A 24,738-nucleotide genomic window follows, 5' to 3' on the forward strand; every position below is an offset into this window, starting at 1 on the left:
AATTTGAGTGTTTCTGTACAATGTTTCCGGACTTGGCTTAAATGTTGAAACCCTTGGTTAATGATCAGAGACATTTAGGTGGTCCTAGGTGGCACTTCTCAACCTTTGTCCATAGGACACACTTCCCCTCCTATCAGTTGTATGCAAATCCTGCTCATTAATTGTAGCTTCACTCCTCTCTCCATCTAGGAAGCAGAGCTCTACAGGCATTACTTTCAATCCAAAAACAAAATAGGAAATAATGGGAAATATTGGCACTTTTCATCAGCAACAAATTACCAGAACATTCCTCCTGACACTTCATCACACTACAGTGACACCGCATGATGCCTCATGACTCCCAGGGAAAAACACTACTCCAGTGGTTATTACAATGCACTGGAAAACAAGAAACAAAAGACAAAAAATAAAGCCACCCCCACCCACTTGGAGAATAACCCTTGTCTGGGCAGTAACTTAACGTCTCTATGCCTCAGTTCTCCCTACATACAAAATGAAAGCTACAAGAAATTCTCATGAAAAGATTAATAGTTTGACATTATTGTTTTGAGAGCTTCAATTCAACAAGATAAGACAGAGGGCCTGGCAAAATAGGGAGAGAATCTAGTGGGGAGGGCCTTAAATGCTAGGCCGAGGAGTTGGATCTTAATATAATAAAGATGTGTAAAGATTATCGTAGCAGCCTTATCATCGATGTCTGTCTTAGGAGGAAAACCGGCAGCAGGAGGTAGAATGGAGGAGAGAGAGATGGAAATAAGAAAAGTTAAGAGAGTATTGCAAAGGTCCAGACAGATACTGTGGAAGGGAGGAGAGGGAGGACTCCAATTTAAGAGATGAGACAGACAATCAATTACAGACGCAATAGAATTTGTTACTAAATGGTGTGATGAGTGAGGGAGAAGAAGGAGGATTTGAATAGGACTTTGAGGTTTCTGGTCTGAGAAATGTAAAGAGGCTGATGCCATGAAGTGACTGGAAGCACAAGGATGGCATGTGCGTTCGTGCGTTTGTGCGCGTGCGTAACAGGTGACATGGGGCAAAGGTTAAGGGATGATTTTGTCCCGTCTTTTGAATTGCCTGTGGACGCCCATGTGGTGCTGTCCAGCTGGACAGTTAGAGTAGGTCTGGAGGCGCTTGTTCATAAAAAGGAAAGGAATCCTCTTGTAACGCGAACAGGTCATTTTTTTTTTAAAGGTTTTATGTATTTATTTGACAGAGACAGAGACAGCGAGAGCAGGAACACAAGCAGGGGGAGTGGGAGAGGGAGAAGCAGGCTTCCTGCCGAGCAGGGAGCCCGATGTGGGACTCGATCCTGGGACTCCAGGATCATGACCTGAGCCGAAGGCAGTCGCTTAACCAACTGAGCCACCCAGGCCCCCGAACAGGTCATTTTTATAGTCCTCACCATTAGCGCCCTAAACCCTGAGGTTATTACCTCACCAACAGTAAAAGCTGGATTACAGCTCACCGTGCGAAGGCCCTTCGTTCCCACAATTTCTATGGGCAAAATATTAATTGTGTTTAATTATTGTGCGGCATAATTCAAAGACTAGGCGATACATTGTGGCTTCTAGAGGGCGTTTGGCTTTTTCGCGGCAGCCCTCAGGGAAAGGAAACTGGACAGCTCCGCAGGTGGCATTCGGCCCCTTCCGGGTCAGGGCCGGCCAGCCGCGACCTGCCCGCAGCCATGTGGGTCTGGGCCTTCGGGCCCTTTCCGACCCGGGCGCTCCAACCTCGGGCGGAGGGCCCTGCCTGCCTGCTTCCTACGGCTTACGGCCCCCGGCCCCCCGCGCCAGGGCGGGGCGGGGCAGGCTGCTCCGAGACCCCGCCTCCTCCTGCCGCCACCAGCCCCGCCTCTCCCGCTGCTGCCGGCTCCCTCCGGCCCCGCGGTGCGGTGCGCGCCTGCGCTGGCCCTGGCCTCGGAGCAGCCATGATGGTGGGTGTTCTCAGCCGCGCCGAGCCCCGGGCGCGCGGTGGGGGCGGCGGGCGCGGGGCGGGAGCGGGGGCCGCGCCGGCCTACAACTAATGTCTCCCTTTGTGTCTCCCCAACTCCATCTTCTCCCCTGGTGCGCCGGGCCCGGCGACCCCGCAGGAAGGCCTGGACGACGGCCCCGACTTCCTCTCGGAGGAGGACCGCGGAGTAAGTTCTGCTTCTTTCTCGCTCCCGGGACCCTTCCGCCCCAGCCTTGGCCCCTGGGTGTGGTACCAGGAAGGGTCCCCTGTCGCGCGGCACCTTCTCCCCGGCGTCCTCCTTTCGGTTTCCTCGCTGCACCGCGCCCCGCCCTCTTGCAGCCGTTCCTCCCGCGGGGCCGCTCCGTTCTGATTTCCCGGGGACCCACGGCCGCTTTCCTGTCCCCCGCCCCGCCTCGGACCCTCCCTTGGACCTCCTCCCCCGCCCGGCTCGGGGCGCAGGTGGGAAGTGGAAGTGGAGGCCGGAGCTGGGTCCTTACCCTTCACCCCCCGACCCTTGGAGGGGCTATGAAAACCCATTCTGCGACCTTTGTGGCGGCACCCTCAGTTTTCTCCCGTTGTGGACCTCAGACCCGCTGCCGCCCACTCTTCTAACCTTCTAAAACAGATATAGTACAAGCTTTTTCTAAATTGCCCCTTTGCAAGGAATTTTACAGTTGCCGAACCTTAACTCGTATCCAGTATCCTACCAGATTTTGCAAAGTGCTGGAAGCTCACGATACCTTCACGTTTCTTAATGTCCAAAAAATACATCTTTTCCGGAGTTCCCTTGGTGATGCTTTGAGGCCAGTTGCCTGCCACTTAAGAAAGGGCCTCCAGGCTCCGATTCCTCCCTCCCACTCTCCCCCCTCTCCCTCTATTTGCCTTGGCCGAAGGGGGGTAATCTGTATAGTGCCTTGTACAAGTGAGCCCTTGAAAAATATTGATATGTGATGATTGCAGCTCAGCAAGGTTCCTTGGGTCCATCACATTTAACAGCCTGCACTTCAGTTTTCCATTTTACCTTTACTTATTCATGTTGGATAATATGAGAGACACATCAGTTAGTGCCAAATATTGTTGTGGGATATTAACTGTTTTTTAAATAAAAGATGAGGTAGTTAGTATTAACTGATGAGCTTTATAAAGTTTTCAAATGGTAAGAAGGATACAGAGGGGGCTGCATACTTTTATAAATTTCTCAGTTTACACAAAAGCATCATTTAGAATTTCTAGTTAGTGTGAAAGCATCATACAGGATTTCTGGTTATTTCTAAAAAGTTTAGTTTCTAATGAGTTTTTAAAAACTGTGTAGGTGTGTATCTGTATCTTCTGGGGTAAGACCGTAGTAGCGTTAGATGGCCACTTAAAAATTACATTTTGGGGGGCGCCTGGGTGGCTCAGTCGGTTGGGCATCTGCCTTCGGCTTGGGTCATGATTGCAGCATCCTGGGATCGAGCCCCGCGTTGGGCTCCCTGCTCAGCTGGGAGCCTGCTTCTCCCTCTGCCTCCCCTGCTTGTGATCGCACTCTCTCTCTCTCTCAAATAAATAAATAAAATCTTAAAAAAAAAAAAATTACGTTTGGATTTTAAAATAGGGAAGCCAGTAGAGTTGTGTAATGAAAGGAGAGGAATTGATAATAGTATAATTAAACTGATTTTTCTAAATATAAAGCAGTTGGCACTCTTTATTTAGATAACTTTGTCTCTAATTTTTGTGGTCTACCAGAAAAAGCAAACAGGATTTGCAAACAGGATTTGCCCTCCTGTAAAATCTGAATAATGTTCAGTAAAAGTATTAAATTTTTTGAGTATTTATTTTGATATGAAAAGCAGAGTATTTTCTGGTTAATATTTGCATTCATTGCTTTATGCCTTTGGTAAGATTTGTTTATGAAACTCGAAGCACTTATGTAATGTGTCCAAAAACTTTTTTCATGTATTACAAAATTAAAGGGAAAGGGAGACAAAGAGCATGCCTGACCAGGAGAAAATGGAAAAAACATTACCATGAATTTTTTTTACAAAGCATTTAGACTGTCATAGTGAATATGTATATATGTCCAGTTCTTCCTTACTTTTTGTCCTGTGGAACTGGGTGAATTATAGTAATAATTATAGGTGGGCACTGTGTTAAGTACTGTATAAGCATTGTTTCATTATATTCTCTCATTATCCTTGTGAAACTTTTAGTATTCACCTTTTACAGGTTAGAAATCTGAACCTTGGAGGACGCCCGGATGGCTCAGTCATTAAGCATCTGCCTTCGGCTCAGGTCATGATCCCAGGGTCCTGGGATCGAGCCCCGCATCGGGCTCCCTGCTCGGTGGGAAGCCTGCTTCTCCCTCTCCCACTCCCCCTGCTTGTGTTCCTGCTCTCGCTATTTCTCTCTGTCAAATAAATAAATAAAATCTTTAAAAAAAAAAAATCTGTACCTTGGAGAAACTGAGTAAGCGGTGTAAGGTCATACAACCAATGAGTGGGAGAAGTGGACTTTTTTTTAAAGATTTTTTTATTTATTTGAAAGAAAGAGACAGAGGTAGCGAGAGAGAGCACAGGCAGGGAGAAGAGGAAGAAGCAGGCTCCCCGCTGAGCAGGGAGCCCCATGTGGGGCTGGATCCCAGGACCCTGGGATCATGACCTGAGCTGAAGACAGATGCTATACCGACTGAGCCACCCAGACGCCCCTGAGAAGTGGACTTTAAACTAAACCATGGTTCTGATATCAGAGCCAGTACCCATATTTCTCAAAGTGGCCCTGAAACATCTGCTTCAGAATCACCTGTGGTGTTTGGAAAACAAAAGTTTCTGGGTCATGCCCTAGGAAATCAGATTCTCCTGAAGTAGGGAGAAGGACTGATAACTACTTCTTTTTTTAATACTTTTTTTCTTCTTCTTTTTTTAAATCCAGTGTAATTGCCCTACACTACTATTTCAGCAAGCACCCAAGAAGATTCTGTTGTGCACTGAAGTTTGATTACAGCTGCACAGTTACCCTGCTGTCCATCATTTCAGGAACAGAAATATCTGGCCTGTTTAAATTTCCTTATATTGTGTTTGTTCTGAAATAGACTGCCATAATTAGAACTTTTAGACATTGTACTTTTAGTTTAGGTTATCTTGTTCAGCCTTTTTCTTTCTTTCTTTTTTTTTTTAAAGATTTTATTTATTTATTTGAGAGAGAGAATGAGATAGAGAGAGAGCATGAGACGGGGGAGGGTCAGAGGGAGAAGCAGACTCCCTGCTGAGCAGGGAGCCCGATGCGGGACTCGATCCTGGGAACTCCAGGATCATGACCTGAGCTGAAGGCAGTCGCTTAACCAACTGAGCCACCCAGGTGCCCCTTGTTCAGCCTTTTTCTTGAGAGAGAAAAAGCAGGAAGTGCATGTATCAATAGGAATCTTTATATAAATCACAGATTCAAAAATAATTGTAAGCATTTCATACAGAGCAGCAAGTAAGCAAAATTAAAGTCTATATTTTTAAATACATTCTTAAGCAGCCTTAAATTTTCATCATGATTTTTGGAACAGAAGAGAATCTTATAGCCTTAAAAAAATATTGTTTTGTGAAAAACTTAAAAAGCAGGCTTTAAGAAATACACAATATTGAAAATTACTGGCTACTCTTCAGCCATACCTCTACATAATAGGCTTTTTTTTCCCCAAAATGAAGGACAGTAACATATTATTTAGTAAACAAATGAGCCCTTTGAACTGGACACATTTTGCTCTGATGTGCTTGTTAAATAAGAGCCGTGGGTGCCAGTGTGTTGGCATAATTCTCTTAGCATTTGATTTTAATTATAAATAATATGTTTATTGTTTTCAAAATTACTTCAGGTGGAGTAACTACACCTCTCCTGGACTCCTAACCTTGCTCCTCCCTCTCTGTTCCTTATCTTTGTCATGTTATCATTTTCCAGTCATGCAAGCAAGAAACCTCTGAATTGTCCTTCATCTCCATATCAGAATAGTCACTGAGGCCAGTTAATTTTTTTTTTAAAGGTTTTATTTATTTGTCAGAGAGAAAGAGCACAAGCAGAGGGAGTGGAAGGCAGAGGGAGAAGCAGGCTCCCCACCGAGCAAAGAGCCTAATGAGGGACTTAATCCCAGGACCTTGGGATCATGAACTGAGCAGGGGGCAGACACTTACCCGACCCAGACGTCCCTGAGGCCAGTTAATTTCATCTCAAAAATGTTGCTTATCCTATCTCTATTTGTCTGGCCCCACTTGTCCTTGCTATTTCTTGCCTGGATTGTAGCAATGCCGTCATTGGTCCGTGTCTCCTTTCTGTCTGCCTTCCAATCCAGGCTTCACATTATTTAAAGTTACCTAACTTTAAATGACTAAATCATATAACGACACTAGTCAAAAGTATTTTCTTGGACCCAGTTCGTCTTGCAGTAAGGTTCAAACTCCTTGGGCTAGCGTTAAACACCGTTCATGACACTTTCAGGCTGGCTTCATTTCTCAGTATATCTTTCCTGCTAGACACATTCTGGTCTGCTTGTCATTGCCCAGGCACTTTAATTTCTGTTTTATGCATGCTTATTAATGTGGTAGAGTGCTTTTTTTCCTCACCTTTTTTTTTCCACTTGAAATTTGATTTATTTTTGAAGACTTGGCCAGATGTTTGCATTTTCCTTTGTACCTACACAGCATTTAGTTTGAGCATATTCCAAATTTATTCATAGTTATTTTAGATAAAAATGTGACATTGATTATGTTGGCAGAGGATGAGAAGATGAATGTTGGCAAAGGAAAAATGGAAAGTTCCTGCCCTAAAACCATCACAGTATGGTGACAGATAAAGTGCCATGGGAGTACAAAGGAGGGAGTGTTTGCCTTTGGGAGAAGGTGAAGTAGTGAAGACAATGATAGCTACATACCTATGTAGCATTTACTGTGGGCCAGGTACTTTCCATATATTAACTCAATTCTCAAATCCCTGTTAAGTAGCTGCTACTATTCTAGTTTGGAAAGGAGAACTGAGGTTCAGAGAAATTAAATAAATTGCCCAAGGTTATAACAGCTAGTATGAGCTGGTTTCAGACTCAGGCAGTCTAGCTCCAGGTCTGGCACTCTTAACCACTGTGCTATCACCTAAATGAGCTAAGCCTTAAATATTGACCAGGAATTTTGTAGCCTCTCAGGGAAGGGGAAGGCTTGCCAGCAGAGTGGAGAGCCTGGGTAGGTAATTTGGTTTCACCTGGAGCACTTGTTCTCACAGGAAGCAGGGGTAGATAATGGATAGTACACATGAGTGTAAAGTGCATAATAATTAAGATTCTAGGCAGTGGGAAGTCCTTGGGGATTTTAAGCTGGGAAAGCCCTATGCCCAGATGAAAATAGCATTGTAGATTACTCTGATGTGGAGGATGGGTTGATTCTTCCTTTCACAAAGCAGAGAAGCCAGTTAACGGGCTGTTGTAACAGTCTGGATGAAAAATGATGAAGGTATAACTAAAGCAGTGGAAGAGAGGATGAAAGAAGGGACATAGGAAAGAGCTGTTGAGGAGATAGAATTGACAGGGCATAGTGACTGTGTAAGTACATGGGCTGGGGAGAGGAGAAGGAGAAAATGAGGAATGCAGGCGAGAAGAACAGAGTTAGGTAGATCATATGTTTGGTTTCATATATGTTGGATTTGAAGTGCCTGTAAGGTGTCTAATCCCTTTCCTGCCAAAGATCTGTAAGGGTGAGGATTGTGCCTTTTCACTGCTCTGTCCCTAGCTCCTAGGACAGTGATTTGCACATTGAAGGCACTCAGTTGCTTAATAAGTGACTACATCTGGGGGCGCCTGGGTGGCTCAGTTGGTTAAGCGACTGCCTTCAGCTCAGGTCATGATCCTGGAGTCCCGGGATCGAGTCCCGCATCGGGCTCCTTGCTCAGCGGGGAGTCTGCTTCTCCCTCTAACCCTCCTCCCTCTCATGCTCTCTGTCTCTCATTCTCTCTCTCTCTCAAATAAATAAATAAAAAATCTTTAAAAAAAATAAATAAGTGACTACATCTGGGCGGATATGTCTAGTTGGTACTGTGAAAGTATGATTGGGAATTTAAAATAAGAGGTCTGAGTTGATGATAAATATTTAGGAGTTATAGTCGAGAATGGCTGAGATTGCCCAGGCTAGATAGCACTTGTGGAAACCAACATTTAAGGGTTATAGGGAAGAAATAGATCGATCGATCGACAGGGCTGAGAGAGGTAGGAGGGATATGAGAGAAGTCCCCAGAAGTTGAGAGAGTTTAAAGGAATTAGAATGATCATCAAGGCAAAATACTGCAGAGAGGTCAAGAACACTAAAAAATTACTGGATTTGGGGCGCCTGGGTGGCTCAGATGATTGGGCGTCTGCCTTCGGCTAGGTCGTGGTCCCGGTGTCCTGGGATCGGGTCCCGCGTCGGGTTCCCTGCTGGGCGGGGAGCCTGCTTCTCCCTCTGCCTCTGCCTCTCTCTCTCTCTCTCTGACTTTCATGAATAAATAAATAAAACATTAAAAAAAAAATAAAAAATTACTGGATTTGGAAATTAGGTATTCGGTGTGTACAGAGTTTGTGAGACCAAGTCTAACCTTGACTAGAAGAGCAGTGTCTGAAAGGGTTGTGAAGCAGACAGCACAATTAAATGCTCAGGTGGACAGATGGACACTGCTTGTGAAAAAGTGGAAAGGATGATGAGGTTAGATTTATTTGTAGGAGAGTTTATTGATAGGTCTGAGGGAAAAACAGCTGCTAGTGTTTGTTTCTTTGGGATGTGGGAAACCAGGTCACTTGTTGCGAGTGGGGATGGAAATGTAGAGGGTTGAGGTAGTAAAAGTTTGGAGTAGTAGCTGAATGGAATTGGAAGGAGAGCTGAGCAGATCTACTCAGGTGTGTTGAGTGGTTTTAAGAGCTGAATGCAATTTGAAGACCATTAATTTGTAGTAGACCAATATAAACAGTTGTGACTTTTCTCTAGCCACACCGGCACCTCAGAAAGCAAAGATGATTGTTGAATTGAGTGTGGGAATTTGCAAGCCAAGTATGGCAAAAAGAGCTATGAGAGTTGACGGGACCAGTAAGAAAGATATTGGAGTGACATGTCATGCAGTGGAGTGGAAGAGGAGGGAAGCAGACATACGGAAAGGTCACAGAACAGGAGATATTGATAAGGTTAAATTGTACACAGAGTACAGTTGGTGAGGAAAAAGAGAATGGGAAGTACTTAATTTTGTGTTTTATTACATAAGGTTGATTGTCTCCCTCACTACCGATTTCTTGAAGGCAAGGCTTTTTATTCACCCAAGACAGTTGTTTGAAATCTATTAAAATAAGATGAAAAATTGATTATTTGGTTAAAAGTACTAGGGAAGGGGTTCCTAGGTGGCACAGTTGGTTAAGTGCCTGGCTCTTGATTTTGGTTCTGGTCATGATCTCAGGGTCATGAGATCCAGCCCCCATTGGGCTCCGCACTCAGGAGTCTGCTGGAGATTTTCACCCTCTCCCTCTGTCCCACCCCCCAATCATGCTCTCTCCCTCTCTCAGATAAGTGGATAAATCTTTTTTTTTTTTAAGTTTATTAAAGGGATGCCTGGGTGATTCAGTCAGTTAAGCGGCTGCCTTCGGCTCAGGTCATGATCCCAGGGTCCTGGGATTGAGTCTCACATCGGGCTGCTTGCTCGGTGGGGAGCCTGCTTCTCCCTCTGCCAGCCACTCCCACTGCTTGTGCTCTCTCTCTCTCTCTCTGACAAATAGATAGATATCTTTTTAAAAAGTTTATTAAATAAATGCACATTCGCATATTGTCTAAAGAGTAAAGTGTTATATTTGTACTACCAGTAATATTAACTTTGACTTGGAGGGAATGCAGAAGTGGACTCCGTTAGTACTACCCTAGTAATATTTAATTGTGTCTGATACGGTATGTGAGAGGAAATCTGGTTGCAGATGCCAGTTAGGACTTTCTCTAGCCACACGCAGCAGCTCAAAGTGTAAAAGCAGAGTTGATGGTTGGATTAATACCAATTACGAGAATTTGTAAGCTGGGTATGGCAAAAGAGCAGTGGGAGTTGTGAGACCAGCAAGAAAGGCATTGGATAGGGCTCCTGGAGAGCTCAAGTCAGTTAAGCGCCTAACTCTTGATTTCAGGTCAGGTCATGATCTCCGAGTCCTGAGATCCAGCCCCGCCTTGGGCTCTGCACTCAGTGGGGAGTCTGCTTCTCTCCCTTTCCCTTTCTCTCTGCCCGCTTCTGTGCACGTGCTTGTGCTCTCTCTAAAGTAAATAAATACATCTTAAAAAAAAAAAAAAGGCGTTGGAGTGACATATCATGTGACCCTAGTAATGTTTTGTTGTTTCTGGTGTAGTATATGAGAGGAAATCTGGTTGCAAATGCCAGTTTCCAGAAAAAATATATATAATCAACCACGGATTTGACTGCTCAGTATCAGACCTACAATAATAATAAAAATGATATATTACAGGACTTCCAAAATCATATCTGGGCTAGGAGTTAAACATTTAAAATTTGGCCTGAATTAGTGAGCCTAATGGAATTTACTTCTGTCTGTCTCAGAGGTTTTCCATTGACTGTACTGTAATTACAGTTTCTCAGCCCAGTTATTTTTTTTATTTTTTTTTTTTTAGATTTTATTTATTTATTTGAGAGAGAGAATGAGAGACAGAGAGCATGAGAGGGAGGAGGGTCAGAGGGCGAAGCAGACTCCCTGCCGAGCAGGGAGCCCGATGCGGGACTCGATCCCAGGACTCCAGGATCATGACCTGAGCCGAAGGCAGTCGCTTAACCAACTGAGCCACCCAGGCGTCCCTCTCAGCCCAGTTATGATTACCACCTTTCTTTCTACGCTTCTCTCCTTTCCATTCAACACGTTATTTATTGAAGTCCGCCACTGGGAATATAGCAATGAACAAAACAGAAATCTATGTCCTCAAAAAACTGACATTCTAGTTAGGGAGGACTATTAAAAAAAATATAGTAGATGGTAAATAAGTGATATGAAAAAAATGAGGGGGAGGGATAAGGATTGTTTGGGAGTGGAGAGAAGTTGAGCTATAGTAGTCTTAGGGTTGCCAGGAAAGGCCTTCCTGAGAAGGTGACGTTTTGGTAAATACTTGAAGGAAATGAAGGAGTGAGTCATGCAGATAGATATCTGGGGGCAGAATATTCCAGGTAGGGGGAAGAGTAAGTGCAAAGACTCCTGAGGTGGCAGCATGCCCCAGCGTTTAAGGAACAACAAGGAGGCCATCTGCATGTTTACAGTGAGCCAGAGGAATAGTAGATTAGCCTGAGAGATGATGTCAGATACAGATTTTGTAGGGCCTGGGAGACCCCTGGTAGGACTTTGGCTTTTCTCTAAGCGGGGACCCCTTAGGTTTTGAGCAGAGGAATGATTTTTAGTTTAATGGGATCTTCTGGTAGCTCTGTAAGGAGTAGATTGAAGAGGGTAAAGGGTAGAAACAAGACACCAGTTGGGAGGCTATTGCAGTAGAGTCATTTTCCTTTTCTTCCTCCATCCATCCACTTATCTCTGTACATTCGCTTTTCTGGCAAAAGATGAACAACTAATTTTTTAGGAATGTTCTAGGGTAGATACATTATAATAAATGAGTCAGTATAGTAAATTAGTAGTGAATGTCTTCTTTACTAAGTAATTATATGTGGAAAATTAATCAGCAATAAGGCAGCGTCTTTAAATTATCTTTTTTTTTAGATTTTATTTACTTGAGAGAGACAGAGAGCACAAGGGGAGGGGAGTGCAGAGGGACAAGCAGACTCCCCACTCAGCGGCTCACACTCAATCCCAGGACCCTGGGATCATGACCTGAGCTTAAAGTCAGACACTGAACCAACTGAGCCACCTAGGCACCCCTAAATTATCTTTCTAATGTTATGTATTTATGTTGCTTAATCCATTTTCCCTGCCAAGTCTTTCTCTTGACCTTGACACAAATGTTTAACCTAGTCAGTCTCTGACAAAAGAATACAAAGTTTATCAGCCCAGATAAGGATTAAACCAGTGAATGTCATCTAATGAGAATTTCTTCACTCCGACCTCACTAGTTTCAATTAAATGTTGATGAATCACAAGTTGTTTGCTTTCATTTTCCCTTAATAAAAACTCTCTAACATTATTAACTTTAAAGAAAGAAGAAAATATGCCTGAAAAATCTTGTGTACATTTTATGTAATTAACATTAAATTTACAATATGATACTTTATCAAATCGAAGGCACAATTGTTTGGAAGGTATACTTTCTTTTATGTACCACCAAGAAAGAAAAAACATTTTCAGTTAAACTGAAATTTGTCATCAGTTGCAAGGCATTCCTATTTCAAATGTTAAAATATGCAAAATATGCATCTAGAATTGATGAAATAGAGCAGATTAGCTTTCAGTGGAAATTTTATATTTGTGTGGGGGATGATTTCATTTTATTGGCTGGCTTTTCCATTATACATCTTAGTTATTAGAAACAGGACTTAAAAAAAAAAACCCTAATGTGTGTGAAGCAAATCTTACTGCCAAACAAAATAATTTCTTTATGTCTCCTTTTCTATGTAAACTCAGGAAATGGAAAAAAAAAAAATTGAGGTGTGAGGTGTATACCAGAACTGACTGTAGAAAGATGCAATATCGGGATGAACACTTCAGCTGATATTTTGAATTTACTATGAAATATAAAGGAGTCACAATCTTACCACCAGCATTTTGCTGTGACCATATTTATGATTCATGCACTTTTCCTAAGATCAATTCTAGAACAGTTTCTAAAAGAATGAAGAAGACAAATGATAGATTGGATTGTGGCCATTAAGGCAATATGTGAATGGCTACAAGCTTTAATAAGGCATACAAGAGAGAATTTACAGAAGAGGTGGAAAATAAAGAAGTAGAAATGTGAAAGTAAAGGAGGAACTCCTGCAGATGATTGTGGTTATGATCACAGGGATGTAATCTGTGTATTTTTCAAAAGTCTTCAAACTATATACTTAAAATCTGCATTTCATTGTACGTAAGGTGTACCTAAAAAGAATCCAAAAACAAAAGCAGTAAATATATAAGAATGTTTGTTATTAATAAAAGTTACAATTTTAGGGGCGCCTGGGTGGCTCAGTCGGTTGAGCGACTGCCTTCGGCTCAGGTCATGATCCCAGGGTCCTGGGATCGAGCCCCACATCGGGCTCCCTGCTCGGCGGGAAGCCTGCTTCTCCCTCTCCCACTCCCCCTGCTTGTGTTCCCTCTCTCGCTGTGTCTCTCTCTGTCAAATAAATAAAATATTTTTAAAAAATAAAAAAATATTAACAATTGAGATGAAGTTTTGACAGAATATAAAGACAAAGCAACCCTGAAAATCTAGGCTAGGGTTCCCAAACACAGTTTTTAAGGCTTTTTCCCTGAAGATTTTTAAAATTTTTATTTTATTTGAATTCAATTAACATACAGTATATCATTAGTTTCAGAGGTAGAGTTCAGTTATTCATCAGTTGCGTATAGCACCCAGTGCTCATTACATCATTATATCACTTGCCCTCCTTAATGCCCATTACCCATTTACTCCATCCCCCCACCCACCTCCCCTCTAGCAACCCTCAGTTTGTTTTCTATAGTTAAGAGTCTCTGAAGATTGTTATAAGTCTGTGGTAGGGCCTGGGGTTCTGTATTTTTAACAAGCACCCAGGGGGTGCCTGGATGGCTCAGTTGGTTCAAGTGTCTGCCTTCAGTTCAGGTCATGATCTCAGGGTCCTGGGATCGAGCCCCAAGTCTGGCTCCTTGCTCAGCAGGGAGCCTGTTTCTCCCTCTGCCTGCCACTCCCCCTGCTTGTGCTCACTCTCTCTGACAAATAAATAAATAAAATCTTAAAAAAAAAAAAAAAGGTTTATTAGAGTGCATGCACGTGTGCGAGCAGGAGAAGGGGCAGAGGGAGAGGGGGAGAGAGAATCCTCTATACAGAGCGAGTAGTGGGGCTTGATCTCACCTCCCTGAGATCATGACCTGAACTGAAATCAAGAGTCAGATGATTACCAACTGCCCTACCCAGGCGTCCCCATATATGCATTTTTAAATATATGACAGATCGGAGAGTATAAACAATTTTGCTTCCAGCATTTTTTCCATTTACATTGTAATTAAAATTTGAAATGCTAATGACAGGACGCCAGGGTGGCTCAGTTGGTTAAGCATCTACCTTTGGCTGGGGTCATGATCCCAGGGTCCTGGGATCAAGTCCTGCGTTGAGCTCCTTGCTGGGCGGGGAGCCTGCTTCTCCCTCTGCCTGCAACTCCCCCTGTTCATGCTCGCTCACGCACCCACTCTCTCTGACAAATAAATAAATCTTTAAAAAAAAAATGAAATGCTAATGACTATGTGAGATTCCCAAAATAAGTCCTGGGTTTTACAACTACAGTATTTGAAGTAAGCTAGGTAGATAATTAGGCTTTAACTATTTCATATCTTTGCAGCTGGCTAAGACTTTATTTTCATCTTATAGTGTATTTGATTTTTTTAATAAGTCTCCAAATTAGTCAAACATTTTAGAATGTATATTTATTTAAAGGGAAGAAAAATTGATGAAATTTAAGAATTATAAATAGAATTAATGGTAAGCATTATAAAGTAGAGGGGCATCTGGCTGGCTCAGTCGGTGGAGCATGTGACTCAATCTCAGGGTTGTGAGTTTGAGCCCCACATTAGGTGTAGAGTTTATTTTAAAATAAAAAAAAATTATAAGTAGGACGCCTGGGTGGCTCAGTTGGTTAAGCGACTGCCTTCGGCTCAGGTCATGATCCTGGAGTCCCTGGATGGAGTCCCGCATCGGGCTCCCTGCTCGGCAGGGAGTCTGCTTCTCCCTCTGACCCTCCCCCCTCTCATGTGCTTGCTCTCTCTCATTCTCTCTCTCTCAAATAAATAAATAAAATCTTAAAAAAAAAATTATAAGTAGAGAAGTCTTCTCATAGACAAGTAAATGAAAGCACTAAATAGAGAACATATTCAATTCTTGGAACATAGTAAAGCTTGTAGAGTAAAATGTGAGATTTAATTCATATCACAGGTGGTAGTTGAGTATTTACTATATGTTACCATTTTTCTTAGCATTTTACATATGTTATATGTAATATATTTAACTATGTAAATAATATATATAACTATATTATAATATATAAACTATAATAGTTTCATTGTTTATTCCTGAATTAAGCAATAGAGTTAAAATTATTAGCCAATATTCTTTTCATTATTTTGCTTGTTGTAAAAGGTAGATACTTTCCTGGGCACCTGGATGGCTCAGTCAGTTAAGCGTCTGCCTTCGGCTCAGGTCATAATCCCAGAGTCCCCGGTTTGAGCCCTACATCAGGCTCCCTGCTCAGCAGGGAGTCTGCTTCCCCCCCCCTGCCCCTCACCCTACTCTCATGCTCTCTGTCTCACAAATAAATAAAATCTTAAAAGAAGAAGAAAAGGTAGATACTTCCCTTAATTTTAGAGCACTTGAACTTTAATGGACTATAGTTTATGTATTTTTTTCAAACAAAAGGTCTCACATATTTATTACTGAACCAACCAACTGGTGCAGAAGCATAGTAACAGAGAAGAATCATTTCCCTAATAAAACATGTCTATTGCTCAGGTTGTAGTGATGTTACAGAGTGATAGGATATGAGTATGTGACCATGCAGCATAAATATGTGTGCCATCCATGTGCTGTTCCTTATAGACCAGCTTGGTTCTTTTCCAGTGCCTCTTGAAGCTGTACCTGATTTTGATACCGGTTTTCATCTGAATCCACTAGGGAATGGGACAACTATGCTTTTGTTTCTTGGCCAGAAATTGCTTGATGGGTCTTGTGAGAAGATCCAAATCAGAGTATTAATGTGCAGAGTTGGGATTCAAACCCAGGCCATCCAAGCTCCTAGGTTAGAGAGCCTTCCAGACTTCCCTGCTGTCATCCATGGTGAGGAACAGTCAACCATACACACCATGATGGCAGAGAAATAGGAGAGAGAAAAAATAGTTCACTTTTTGAGTGAAATTATAATGAATCATGGTTAGCACATCGACTCATACAAAGCATAGTTGAAATGTGTAGAATGAAAATGAAGATAATAACATAGCCAAAGCACCTGCCTCCCAAAATATATATGAGGTTTAAATGAACTTTTAGATTTAGGATTCTTTTGTTATTTTTGTTCGTTTTTGCATTATCTGAATGTCTGAGAAAAGAATGAAATTCTCTATAAGCCCACAGAATTTTTCATTAAGGTATTATCTTTTTCTAGCTTAAAGCAATAAACGTAGATCTTCAAAGTGATGCTGCTCTGCAGGTGGACATTTCTGATGCTCTTAGTGAGAGAGATAAAGTAAAATTCACTGTTCATACAAAGGTAAATGTGATTTTGTACTTGTATTATTAACAGCTATTTATTGTGCAAATGTTACATCTGTAATAATATATTGACTGGAACTTTGGTTTTGAACAAATTAGAAAGAAACCATATTTTAGCTTATAATTCACTGCTTTTATTTTAACAAACAGTTTTAGGGAATGTACTTTTTTTAATATGCTTTTTAAAGGTTAACATTTAAGAGTTAATCACAGATGTAATGCAAATTTAATTTTCTCTAGACTTATTAACATGTTTCAGTATTCTTGTTTTCAATTTTGTTTTGTTCTTTCAGTTAATTATATTATTGTCTTAGAGGGCATTTGGGTGGCTTAGTTGGTTAAGCCTCCAACTCTTGATTTCGGCTCAGGTCATGATCTCAGGCTTGTCCCTCTCCCCCCCACCGACCCTCCCTCTTTCTCTCTCTCTCTCTCTCAAATAAATAAAACTTTAAAACTAAATAAATTACTATCTTAAAAATTATTTTCTTCTTGGATTTTAGTTCTCAGGCACATTTTCAGATCTTAAATTTATTTTCCTTTGAGTAGTTGAGTTTGATATATATTAATAACTTTTAAGTAATGGTAGCAATACAATATAATAAGAGGCTGTCAGCTTACTTTCTTAAAGATCCCAGGATAATTTTTTCTGGGTGTCTCAGAGTTTTCATAATAGAGTTTAAAAGTACTGATAATCATTCATATAAGACTAATTTAAGAAAATAAGATTAAAAATGTTTATTAAAAGCTTTTTAGTGCAATTTTGATTTTTCTTCAAGAGAATCTCTGTCTTTGCAGAGTTCATTGCCAAATTTTAAACAAAATGAGTTTTCTGTTGTTCGACAACATGAGGAATTTATCTGGCTTCATGATTCCTTCGTTGAAAATGAAGACTATGCGGGTTACATTGTAAGTGTTGGGGTTCCATTTTAATCCCATTTTGTAGGAACTTTTTAGATACTTTGTTATGTGTTAAATCTTGTTTAGCATTTTAGTGAACTGATGTGATTTTTAAAAATTGTCAGTTACAAAACGCAATTGACTACCACCTTTTATCCTGAATTGTCTAGTTTGAGAGTGTGGAGATATGGATATCTTGTGCTCCTTCATTTAAACTTAAATTCTTACTGTTTATTGGAATTGAAATGGGCTTTTCCTAGAGATTAAGGGGATGTTATAAACCATACCCGTTTTGAACCCTTAGGTAGACAGATATTTAGAGTTGGAGGGTTCCTTAAGAGGTTATCTAATCTAAGTATGCATTAGGTGTTGTGCCTCAGCTGTTGACCACACTCAGATTCCTGAAATTTAGTTTCATATGATCTCCTTGAAATCATCCTGAACTGATTCTGTCTCCATCCTTATGGCAACACTCCTTCTCAGTCTTTTGCTTTTTCTTTGTAAAACTCAGAATTTGGTGGACCACTGGCAGTGCCTTCTTTTTTTTCTTTCTTTTAAAAAAATTACTGGTTTATATAAAGAATCAACACAGGAACAGCCAAAAGGAAGAGATGCATAGGACAAGGTACAGGGAGAGGGGGTTGGTGCAGAACTTTCATGTTCTGCAGGTGTACCACCTTCCACTTTCCAGCATGTCAGTGTCTTCGCCAACCTGGAAGCTCCTCCTTCTCTTCCCATGTTATTTCCACCTTTTCTTCCTCATCTTGTCTAATTCTTTTTTTTTTTAGTTTTATTTTATTATGTTATGTTAGTCACCATTCATTACATCATTAGTTTTTGATGTAGTGTTCCATGATTCATTGTTTGCGTATAACACCCAGTGCTCCATTCAATACGTGCCCTGCTTAATACCCGTCACCAGGCTAACCCATCCCCCACCCCCCTCCCCTCTAAAACCCTCAGTTTGTTTCTCAGAGTCCATAGTCTGTCATGGTTCGTCTCCCCCTCCGATTCCCTCCCCCTGTCATTTTCCCCTTCCTACTGTCTTCTCTTTTTTTTCTTTTAACATATAATGTATTATTTGTTTCAGAGGTACAGGTCTGTGATTCAACCGTCTTACACAATTCACAGTGCTCACCTAATGGCATTTTCTTACTACCATGTCCTTCTACACACTAAACACTCCTCAAAGATCAAGACCGTATCTTATTTAGGGATGCCTGGGTGGCTCAGTTGGTTGAGCCCCTGCCTTCAGCTCAGGTAATGATCCCAGGGTCCTGGGATCAAGTTCCTCATCAGGCTCGTTGCTCATCGAGGAGCCTGCTTCTCGCTCTGCCTGAAGCTCCCCCTTCTTGGATTTAAAAAAAAAAAAAAGGGCCATGTCTTATTTATCTTTATATGCACATTGTTCAGCATCATTCCTGGCACATAGTAGATGTGGTTGGTGTATGGGCATCCATGAATGTGTGCTCGGCTGTACTTGATGCTTCCTTCCCTGTGGCTTTCCTCAAGTATAACCCTTCTCTTGTATTCATTCTTTAGCTTTCCCCTACTTACCTGTTCTTCCTCTTATCTTCTTGCTTTCTTTACTTTCCATCATTTCCCCTTAAGTGTTCTTCTAGGCCCTTCCTCTTAAGATAAACTTTTTCTTTATCCTTCCCTTGAATGATATGTCTCTTCTAGATCTTATATTTTTATTTAAGGTAAGTGTTTACGTACCCACTGTGAGTGAATAGAATGATGTTAGTCATTAATCCCTGTCTTGTTCTCTTGGTTTTAAGTCAGTGCTTTCTTCTTATAACACTCCTCCAATTCAGGAACCCTTTTTAACATTCCTTGCTAGAGCATACTCTTGGCATTCATGAATTTTAAAAACATAGCATAGCATAAAGCTACTATGAATTCTTTAATTAAAAAATATATTTGTATTTAATCAAACCATTTACATACTTCTGAAAAATGGTATGCATCTTCTTTTAGTGTATAGTCAGAGCTTAATGTGCATATACATTTGAGGACTCTAAGTTGCCACATAGGAATCTGCAGATTAAAGTTTGGAAACTAGTGTTCTTATACTAGAAAATAGTGTTCTGCTGTATTTCTTCCTTGGTGCAAAGGACCTAATCAAATTCTCTATCCTGAATTGGGATGTTCCTGGTGTCGTGTTCATTCAGGATGTTTTTAGCTCTCCCAGATACAGTCTTTTATGGTGGCAGTAGTACAACTGCTGTGAAAAAGAAAATAGTCTTTAAATTAGGGACTTGGTTCTCTTACAGATCCCACCGGCACCACCAAGACCTGATTTTGATGCTTCAAGGGAAAAACTGCAGAAGCTTGGAGAAGGAGAAGGGTCCATGACAAAGGAAGAATTCACAAAGATGAAACAGGAACTGGAAGCGTATGTGATTTTTGTTGTTGCTTTTGTTAATTGTGCTTGTTTTAATGCCTTTTTCTGTGCTCTCTGATATCCCATCCTTTTAATCATTTCACCACAGTGACCCTTTCTGAAAGATGCAGGTTTAAGCCAAACAACCAGTTTTAATGGTCATGATCAGAGCCTACAGGAAAATTATAGAATAATTGTCTGTATTGTAAAATTCTTTAATGTTTTAAATAGACTCTGAAAATTAAAAACAGAGGATCCAAAACTTTATTTAAAAATAGTAGAAAGGGAAATACGACTCTTTAAAGCAGAATGTAACTTGCTTTGTTTTTTATTTACAAGGTTTTAGTCATTGCCAACCTAGTTTTCTTTTTTCGATATGTGCATACTACCCAAACTTCTATTATTTCTCGTAGAAATATGCACTGAGCAACTCTGCATATATTATTTTCTTTTTTAAAAAATGTGTGTGTGCATGTGTGTGTAATTTTTGCCCTCTTTTTTTCTGTCTCTGGCTTCTGGCTGAAGGAAAAAGAATAGGAACAAAGTAACAAGAGAATAGTTTTTAAAATGTTTTCATTAAATGATTATTAGTTTCACATATACTAGAAATTGTATTCAATCCTTGAAAAAATTTGAGATAGTTTCTATTTTATTTTTAGCATACTTGCTAAAAATACCAAATCTTTCCCCTTTTACTAGACATATGAATAATTTTAGATTTGCAGTATATTGTTTTTCTATATTTTGGGAGCTATACAAGGAAATAACTTTCCTTGCATCATCATCACTTCCATCACTCTTTTTCTGGCCATTTCTCCTCTTCATGCATTTCCTTTTCTCCTCTTCCACTTAGTTTTGGCTTTTAAGCGTCTATCCACATGGCTACTAGACTCCTCTTCAGAATGCTAAACTCATTTGACAAGATAAATTAGCAAAGTAGATCTTTTTTGTCAAAGTGTGAGGTGCTAGGTATTTTAAGATTTTTGGCCCTGCTGGGTGCAAGCAATAGTCTTGAGAGCAGACAGAAATCTATACTTTTATAGTTATAAGACTGAAAACTGGAAATTAGCAGAGCACATTAATATTAAAGAATCTGTGGTTTTCCAGTGGCCCTGATCATGATTCTTTTGTGGTCTGGTTAGGGGTTGGATAACAGAGAACCTTGGGTTTATTCTACTGCTACCTCCATCCTCTGCATCCTTCTTTTTTGTCTTCACTGAATGACTACCCTCACAGAGATCAAACTTCTCCCAACATTGGTCCTGCTGGTTTGCTGGTATGTAAAATTTATCCTCCTTGCACGTAGTTGAAGCAAGAATATTGGGCCTTTTCCTTGAGTGTTTCTTTTTTTCAAACTGACATATATTACTATACGATCGCTGTGATTCACTGATGATATTAAACTATTTTAAACACAGTTTTTCAATGTAATGACAAAAATTAGTCTCTCTGCGGTATGCTTTTTTCTTGTGTGTTTGGGTCATTAGATGAAAATAATTATTAATGTCAAAAATATGTTTACTGAGGATTGGGTTTTATTTATTTTTTTTATAAAAGTGTTTAAATGCAGTAATTATCTAGAAATTGAGTCATAAAATTGTATTGAATAACTTGTAGTATACTTTCTCTGGAGCTGAAAACGAACCCCTCTATAGTTACTTTAACATCAACTTGCATAGGAAGAAAGGTTCATAAAACCTAAAAATATTAACATTTAAATATAATAAATACTATTAACTAGCATGAAGCCTTTTCAGAGCTGGGTTTTATATATTTTATTAACAGTTCAACTAAAATCTTTGTTTATGTGGATTATATCTTTATATCTTTAATTTTGCTTTTAGTATAATTCAGAGTATTTGCTGAAAAAATTGTTGCAGATGATTTTCTAGTTGATGCAGTGTTTTACCTTTAATTTTGTGTATTGTTTCTAGTGAATATTTGGCAATATTCAAGAAGACTGTTGCAATGCATGAAGTGTTCCTATGTCGTGTGGCAGCACATCCTATTTTGAGAAAAGATTTAAATTTTCATGTCTTCTTGGAATATAATCAAGATGTGAGTATTGATTAAAGTAGTGATCAAGGTTTATTTTTAGAGTTACTGGGAAAGGCAGGGAATAGTTAGATGACCCTTTTTTGTAACATTCTTCTATTTCAAGGCAGTTTAAAATGATACTTTTGTGGGGCGCCTGGGTGGCTCAGTTGGTTAAGCGACTGCTTTCGGCTGAGGTCATGATCCTGGAGTCCCGGGATCGAGTCCCGCATCGGGCTCCCTGCTCAGCAGGGAGCCTGCTTCTCCCTCTGACCCTCCCCCCTCTCATGTGCTCTCTCTCTCTCATTCTCTCTGTCTCAAATAAATAAATAAAATCTTTAAAAAAAATAAAATAATAAAAAATAAAATAAAATAAAATGATACTTTTGTAGTGGTAATACAGTATTTCAGTAGAACTTGAGGAGATTAATTGAAGAAATGAGGGAAAATCATGTTACTACATGGGATATTGATTTTCATCCTGAATTGTGAACTTTTTAAGAAACACGGTTATCAACTTGATTGTTTTTTTTTTTCTTTTTTTTAAAGATTTTATTTATTTATTCATGAGAGATAGAGAGAGAGAGAGGCAGAGGCAGAGGGAGAAGCAGGCTCCCCGCAGAGCAGGGAGCCCAATGCGGGACTCGATCCCAGGACCCTGGGATCATGACCTGAGCTGAAGGCAGACGCTTAACCGACTGAGCCACCCAGGCGTCCCATCAACTTGATTGTTTCTTAAATTTGAGTTTGGAGTCCTCTGAAGCCTTATGGGGAATCCCAGCGAGGTGTTTGAGCTAAAGAATTCCAGATTAGTTTTGGGTTAATCATTGAGTTTTGGTCTGTTTAACTGACCTTCTTCAGTGCGATTGCTCCTAACCTTCCTCCCTCCCTGCCTGAAAACTGTTACAGTGCAAATAGAAAAATTGGTGCAGGGCGCCTGGGCGGCTCAGTTGTTAAGCGTCTGCCTTTGGCTCAGGTCATGACCCCAGAGTCCTGGGATCGAGCCCCACATCGGGCTCCCTGCTCAGTGGGAGCCTGCTTCTCCCTCTCCCACTCCCCCTGCTCGTGTTCCCTCTCTCGCTGTGTCTCTCTCTCTGTCAAATAAATAAATAAAATCTTTTGAAAAAAAAAAAAGAAAAGAAAAATTGATGCAATTGAGCTTCAAAGATTTCTTCATTTGTAGTACTGGCAAAAATTTTAATGGGTGGGCGATACAGATCTTGGGATTTATATTCGGATGACGAGATTAACTCATAATTTTAGCAAAAAACCAAATGTAGCATAGTGCTAGTTTGTTTACAAGTTAACATCAAGATCAAAGAATTTTGTATATATAAATTTGTCCTTCTGGTTTGGTTTTAGTAGACATGACAATGACAATAAAGTGTCCTAAGTCTAGCAGTAGAGAGTACATATTTTTTTAAAAGGGTATGAAGTAACTCAAGATCACAGAAACATAGCACTTAAGCATGGGTACTTTGACAAGCATAAATGTGGTATGTGATACTGGCATGTGGTCGTTTGTAACTAGGAATTAATTGTAAAGAATGCTGGCTATATTATGAATTATAAGAAGTGAAAACAATTCGTGAGTAGGGTTGCCAAAGAACACATGATACAGAATGCTGTCATCAATTTTTTACCTTTATGTGTTTGTTTTTCCTCAACCTTATTCGTGGCCTGGGCCAAAACCTTAATAATAATTGGTAGAGCAGCATAAGTCTGTATACAGTGGGGCGTGGTATTATCGGTTCAGGGTGACTTGTGCTAGAGGAGCCTCGTGCTCCACATACTCTAGCCCATTGCCAAATCCCTTAGTGCTGTGTAAAATTACATATCTGTATTTTTTTAATTTTATTTTTTAAACTTTTTTTTTTTAAGATTTTTTATTTATTTATTTGACAGAGAGAGACACAGCGAGAGAGGGAACACAAGCGGGGGGAGTGGGAGAGGAAGAAGCAGACTTCCTGCTGAGCAGGGAGCCCGATGCGGGGCTCGATCCCAGGACCCTGGGATCATGACCTGAGCCGAAGGCAGACGCTAAACGACTGAGGCACCCAGGCACCCCTATATTTATTCTTTTTAAAGAGGTTATAAACTATCAAGGATTTTGTTAATAAATTAAAGAGAGGCTGGCAAATTACAACCTATTTTTGTATAGCCTCTGAGCCAGGAATGGCGTTCATATTTTTAAATGGTTATTTTTACTCCTTTATTTTATTTTACTACTTTACCACTCCCCCTGCCTGTGTTCCCTCTCTCACTGTGTCTCTCTCTGTCAAATAAATAAATAAAATCTTAAAAAACAAAAAACAGGGCGCCTGGGTGGCTCAGTCGTTAAGTGTCTGCCTTCGGCTCAGGTCATGATCCCAGAGTCCTGGGATCGAGCCCCACATCGGGCTCCCTGCTCAGCGGGAAGCCTGCTTCTCCCTCTCCCACTCCCCCTGCTTGTGTTCCCTCTCTGGCGGTCTTTCTCTCTGTCAAATAAACCTTTAAAAAAAAAACCAAAAAAACAAAAAACACCCTAATGTCCATTCAATTCTTGCTACCTTATCAGTGGCCACACCCAGGACCCTCTCTCTTATCTGAGTTCTTAAACTCTAGTATTAATAGACTCCAAACATTGACAGCTAGACTCCAAACATAGATAACTCTCTTTTTCCCTACTCCTATTTTGGTGGTTGTTTAACTCACTGGTATATCTAGACCCTTGACCTCTCCTGCATTTTGACCCTGTTAGAAGCCCTTTTGTCTTTACTTATTTCTCATCTAGTCTAGATTGCCTGCTCCATCATTTATAACAAGGTTATGACTTTAGACAGCTCTCTCCCATTTTCCATAAAAGCTCATTTCAACTTTCAGCAGTTCCTCTAGATGAGAAAATGACCGTGTTCACTGGGAAGTGGAAGCCAGTCAGAAATCAAATCCTACAACTCTTATGTGTGTCCCACAACTCTCAATCACCATGGCAGCCATGATCATGTTTTAGCTTTTTTTTTTTTTTTTTTTTATTTCTTCCTTTCTAATCTGGATACCCTTTTAATTTCTTTTGCTTGCCTAACTGTCCTGGCTAGGACCTCCAGTACTATGTAA

The 24,738-nt window shown here is 40.6% G+C and overlaps 1 protein-coding gene across 3 annotated transcripts in view; it reads left to right on the plus strand.

Moving 5' to 3' along the window:
- The first annotated feature begins 1,733 nt into the window (after positions 1–1,733).
- LOC118002848 (sorting nexin-6) overlaps positions 1,734–24,738 on the plus strand; it is a 56,290-nt gene continuing 33,285 nt past the window's right edge. The window contains exons 1-7 of one of the 3 annotated variants that reach the window (XM_034993453.1): positions 1,738–1,936; positions 2,093–2,140; positions 4,159–4,275; positions 16,222–16,326; positions 17,124–17,234; positions 19,502–19,623; positions 21,546–21,669. In XM_034993453.1, the coding sequence (XP_034849344.1) occupies positions 1,931–1,936; positions 2,093–2,140; positions 4,159–4,275; positions 16,222–16,326; positions 17,124–17,234; positions 19,502–19,623; positions 21,546–21,669 (633 nt within the window). In that variant the 5' untranslated portion in view covers positions 1,738–1,930. Of the gene's footprint in view, positions 1,937–2,092; positions 2,141–4,158; positions 4,276–16,221; positions 16,327–17,123; positions 17,235–19,501; positions 19,624–21,545; positions 21,670–24,738 lie in introns of all 3 variants that reach the window. The other 2 variants (XM_034993454.1, XM_034993456.1) reach the window with 2 other exon arrangements.

Source organism: Mirounga leonina, unplaced genomic scaffold (genome assembly GCF_011800145.1).
Source record: "Mirounga leonina isolate KUSES-001 unplaced genomic scaffold, KU_Mleo_1.0 Mir_83, whole genome shotgun sequence".
NCBI classification, from domain to species: Eukaryota; Metazoa; Chordata; class Mammalia; order Carnivora; family Phocidae; genus Mirounga; species Mirounga leonina.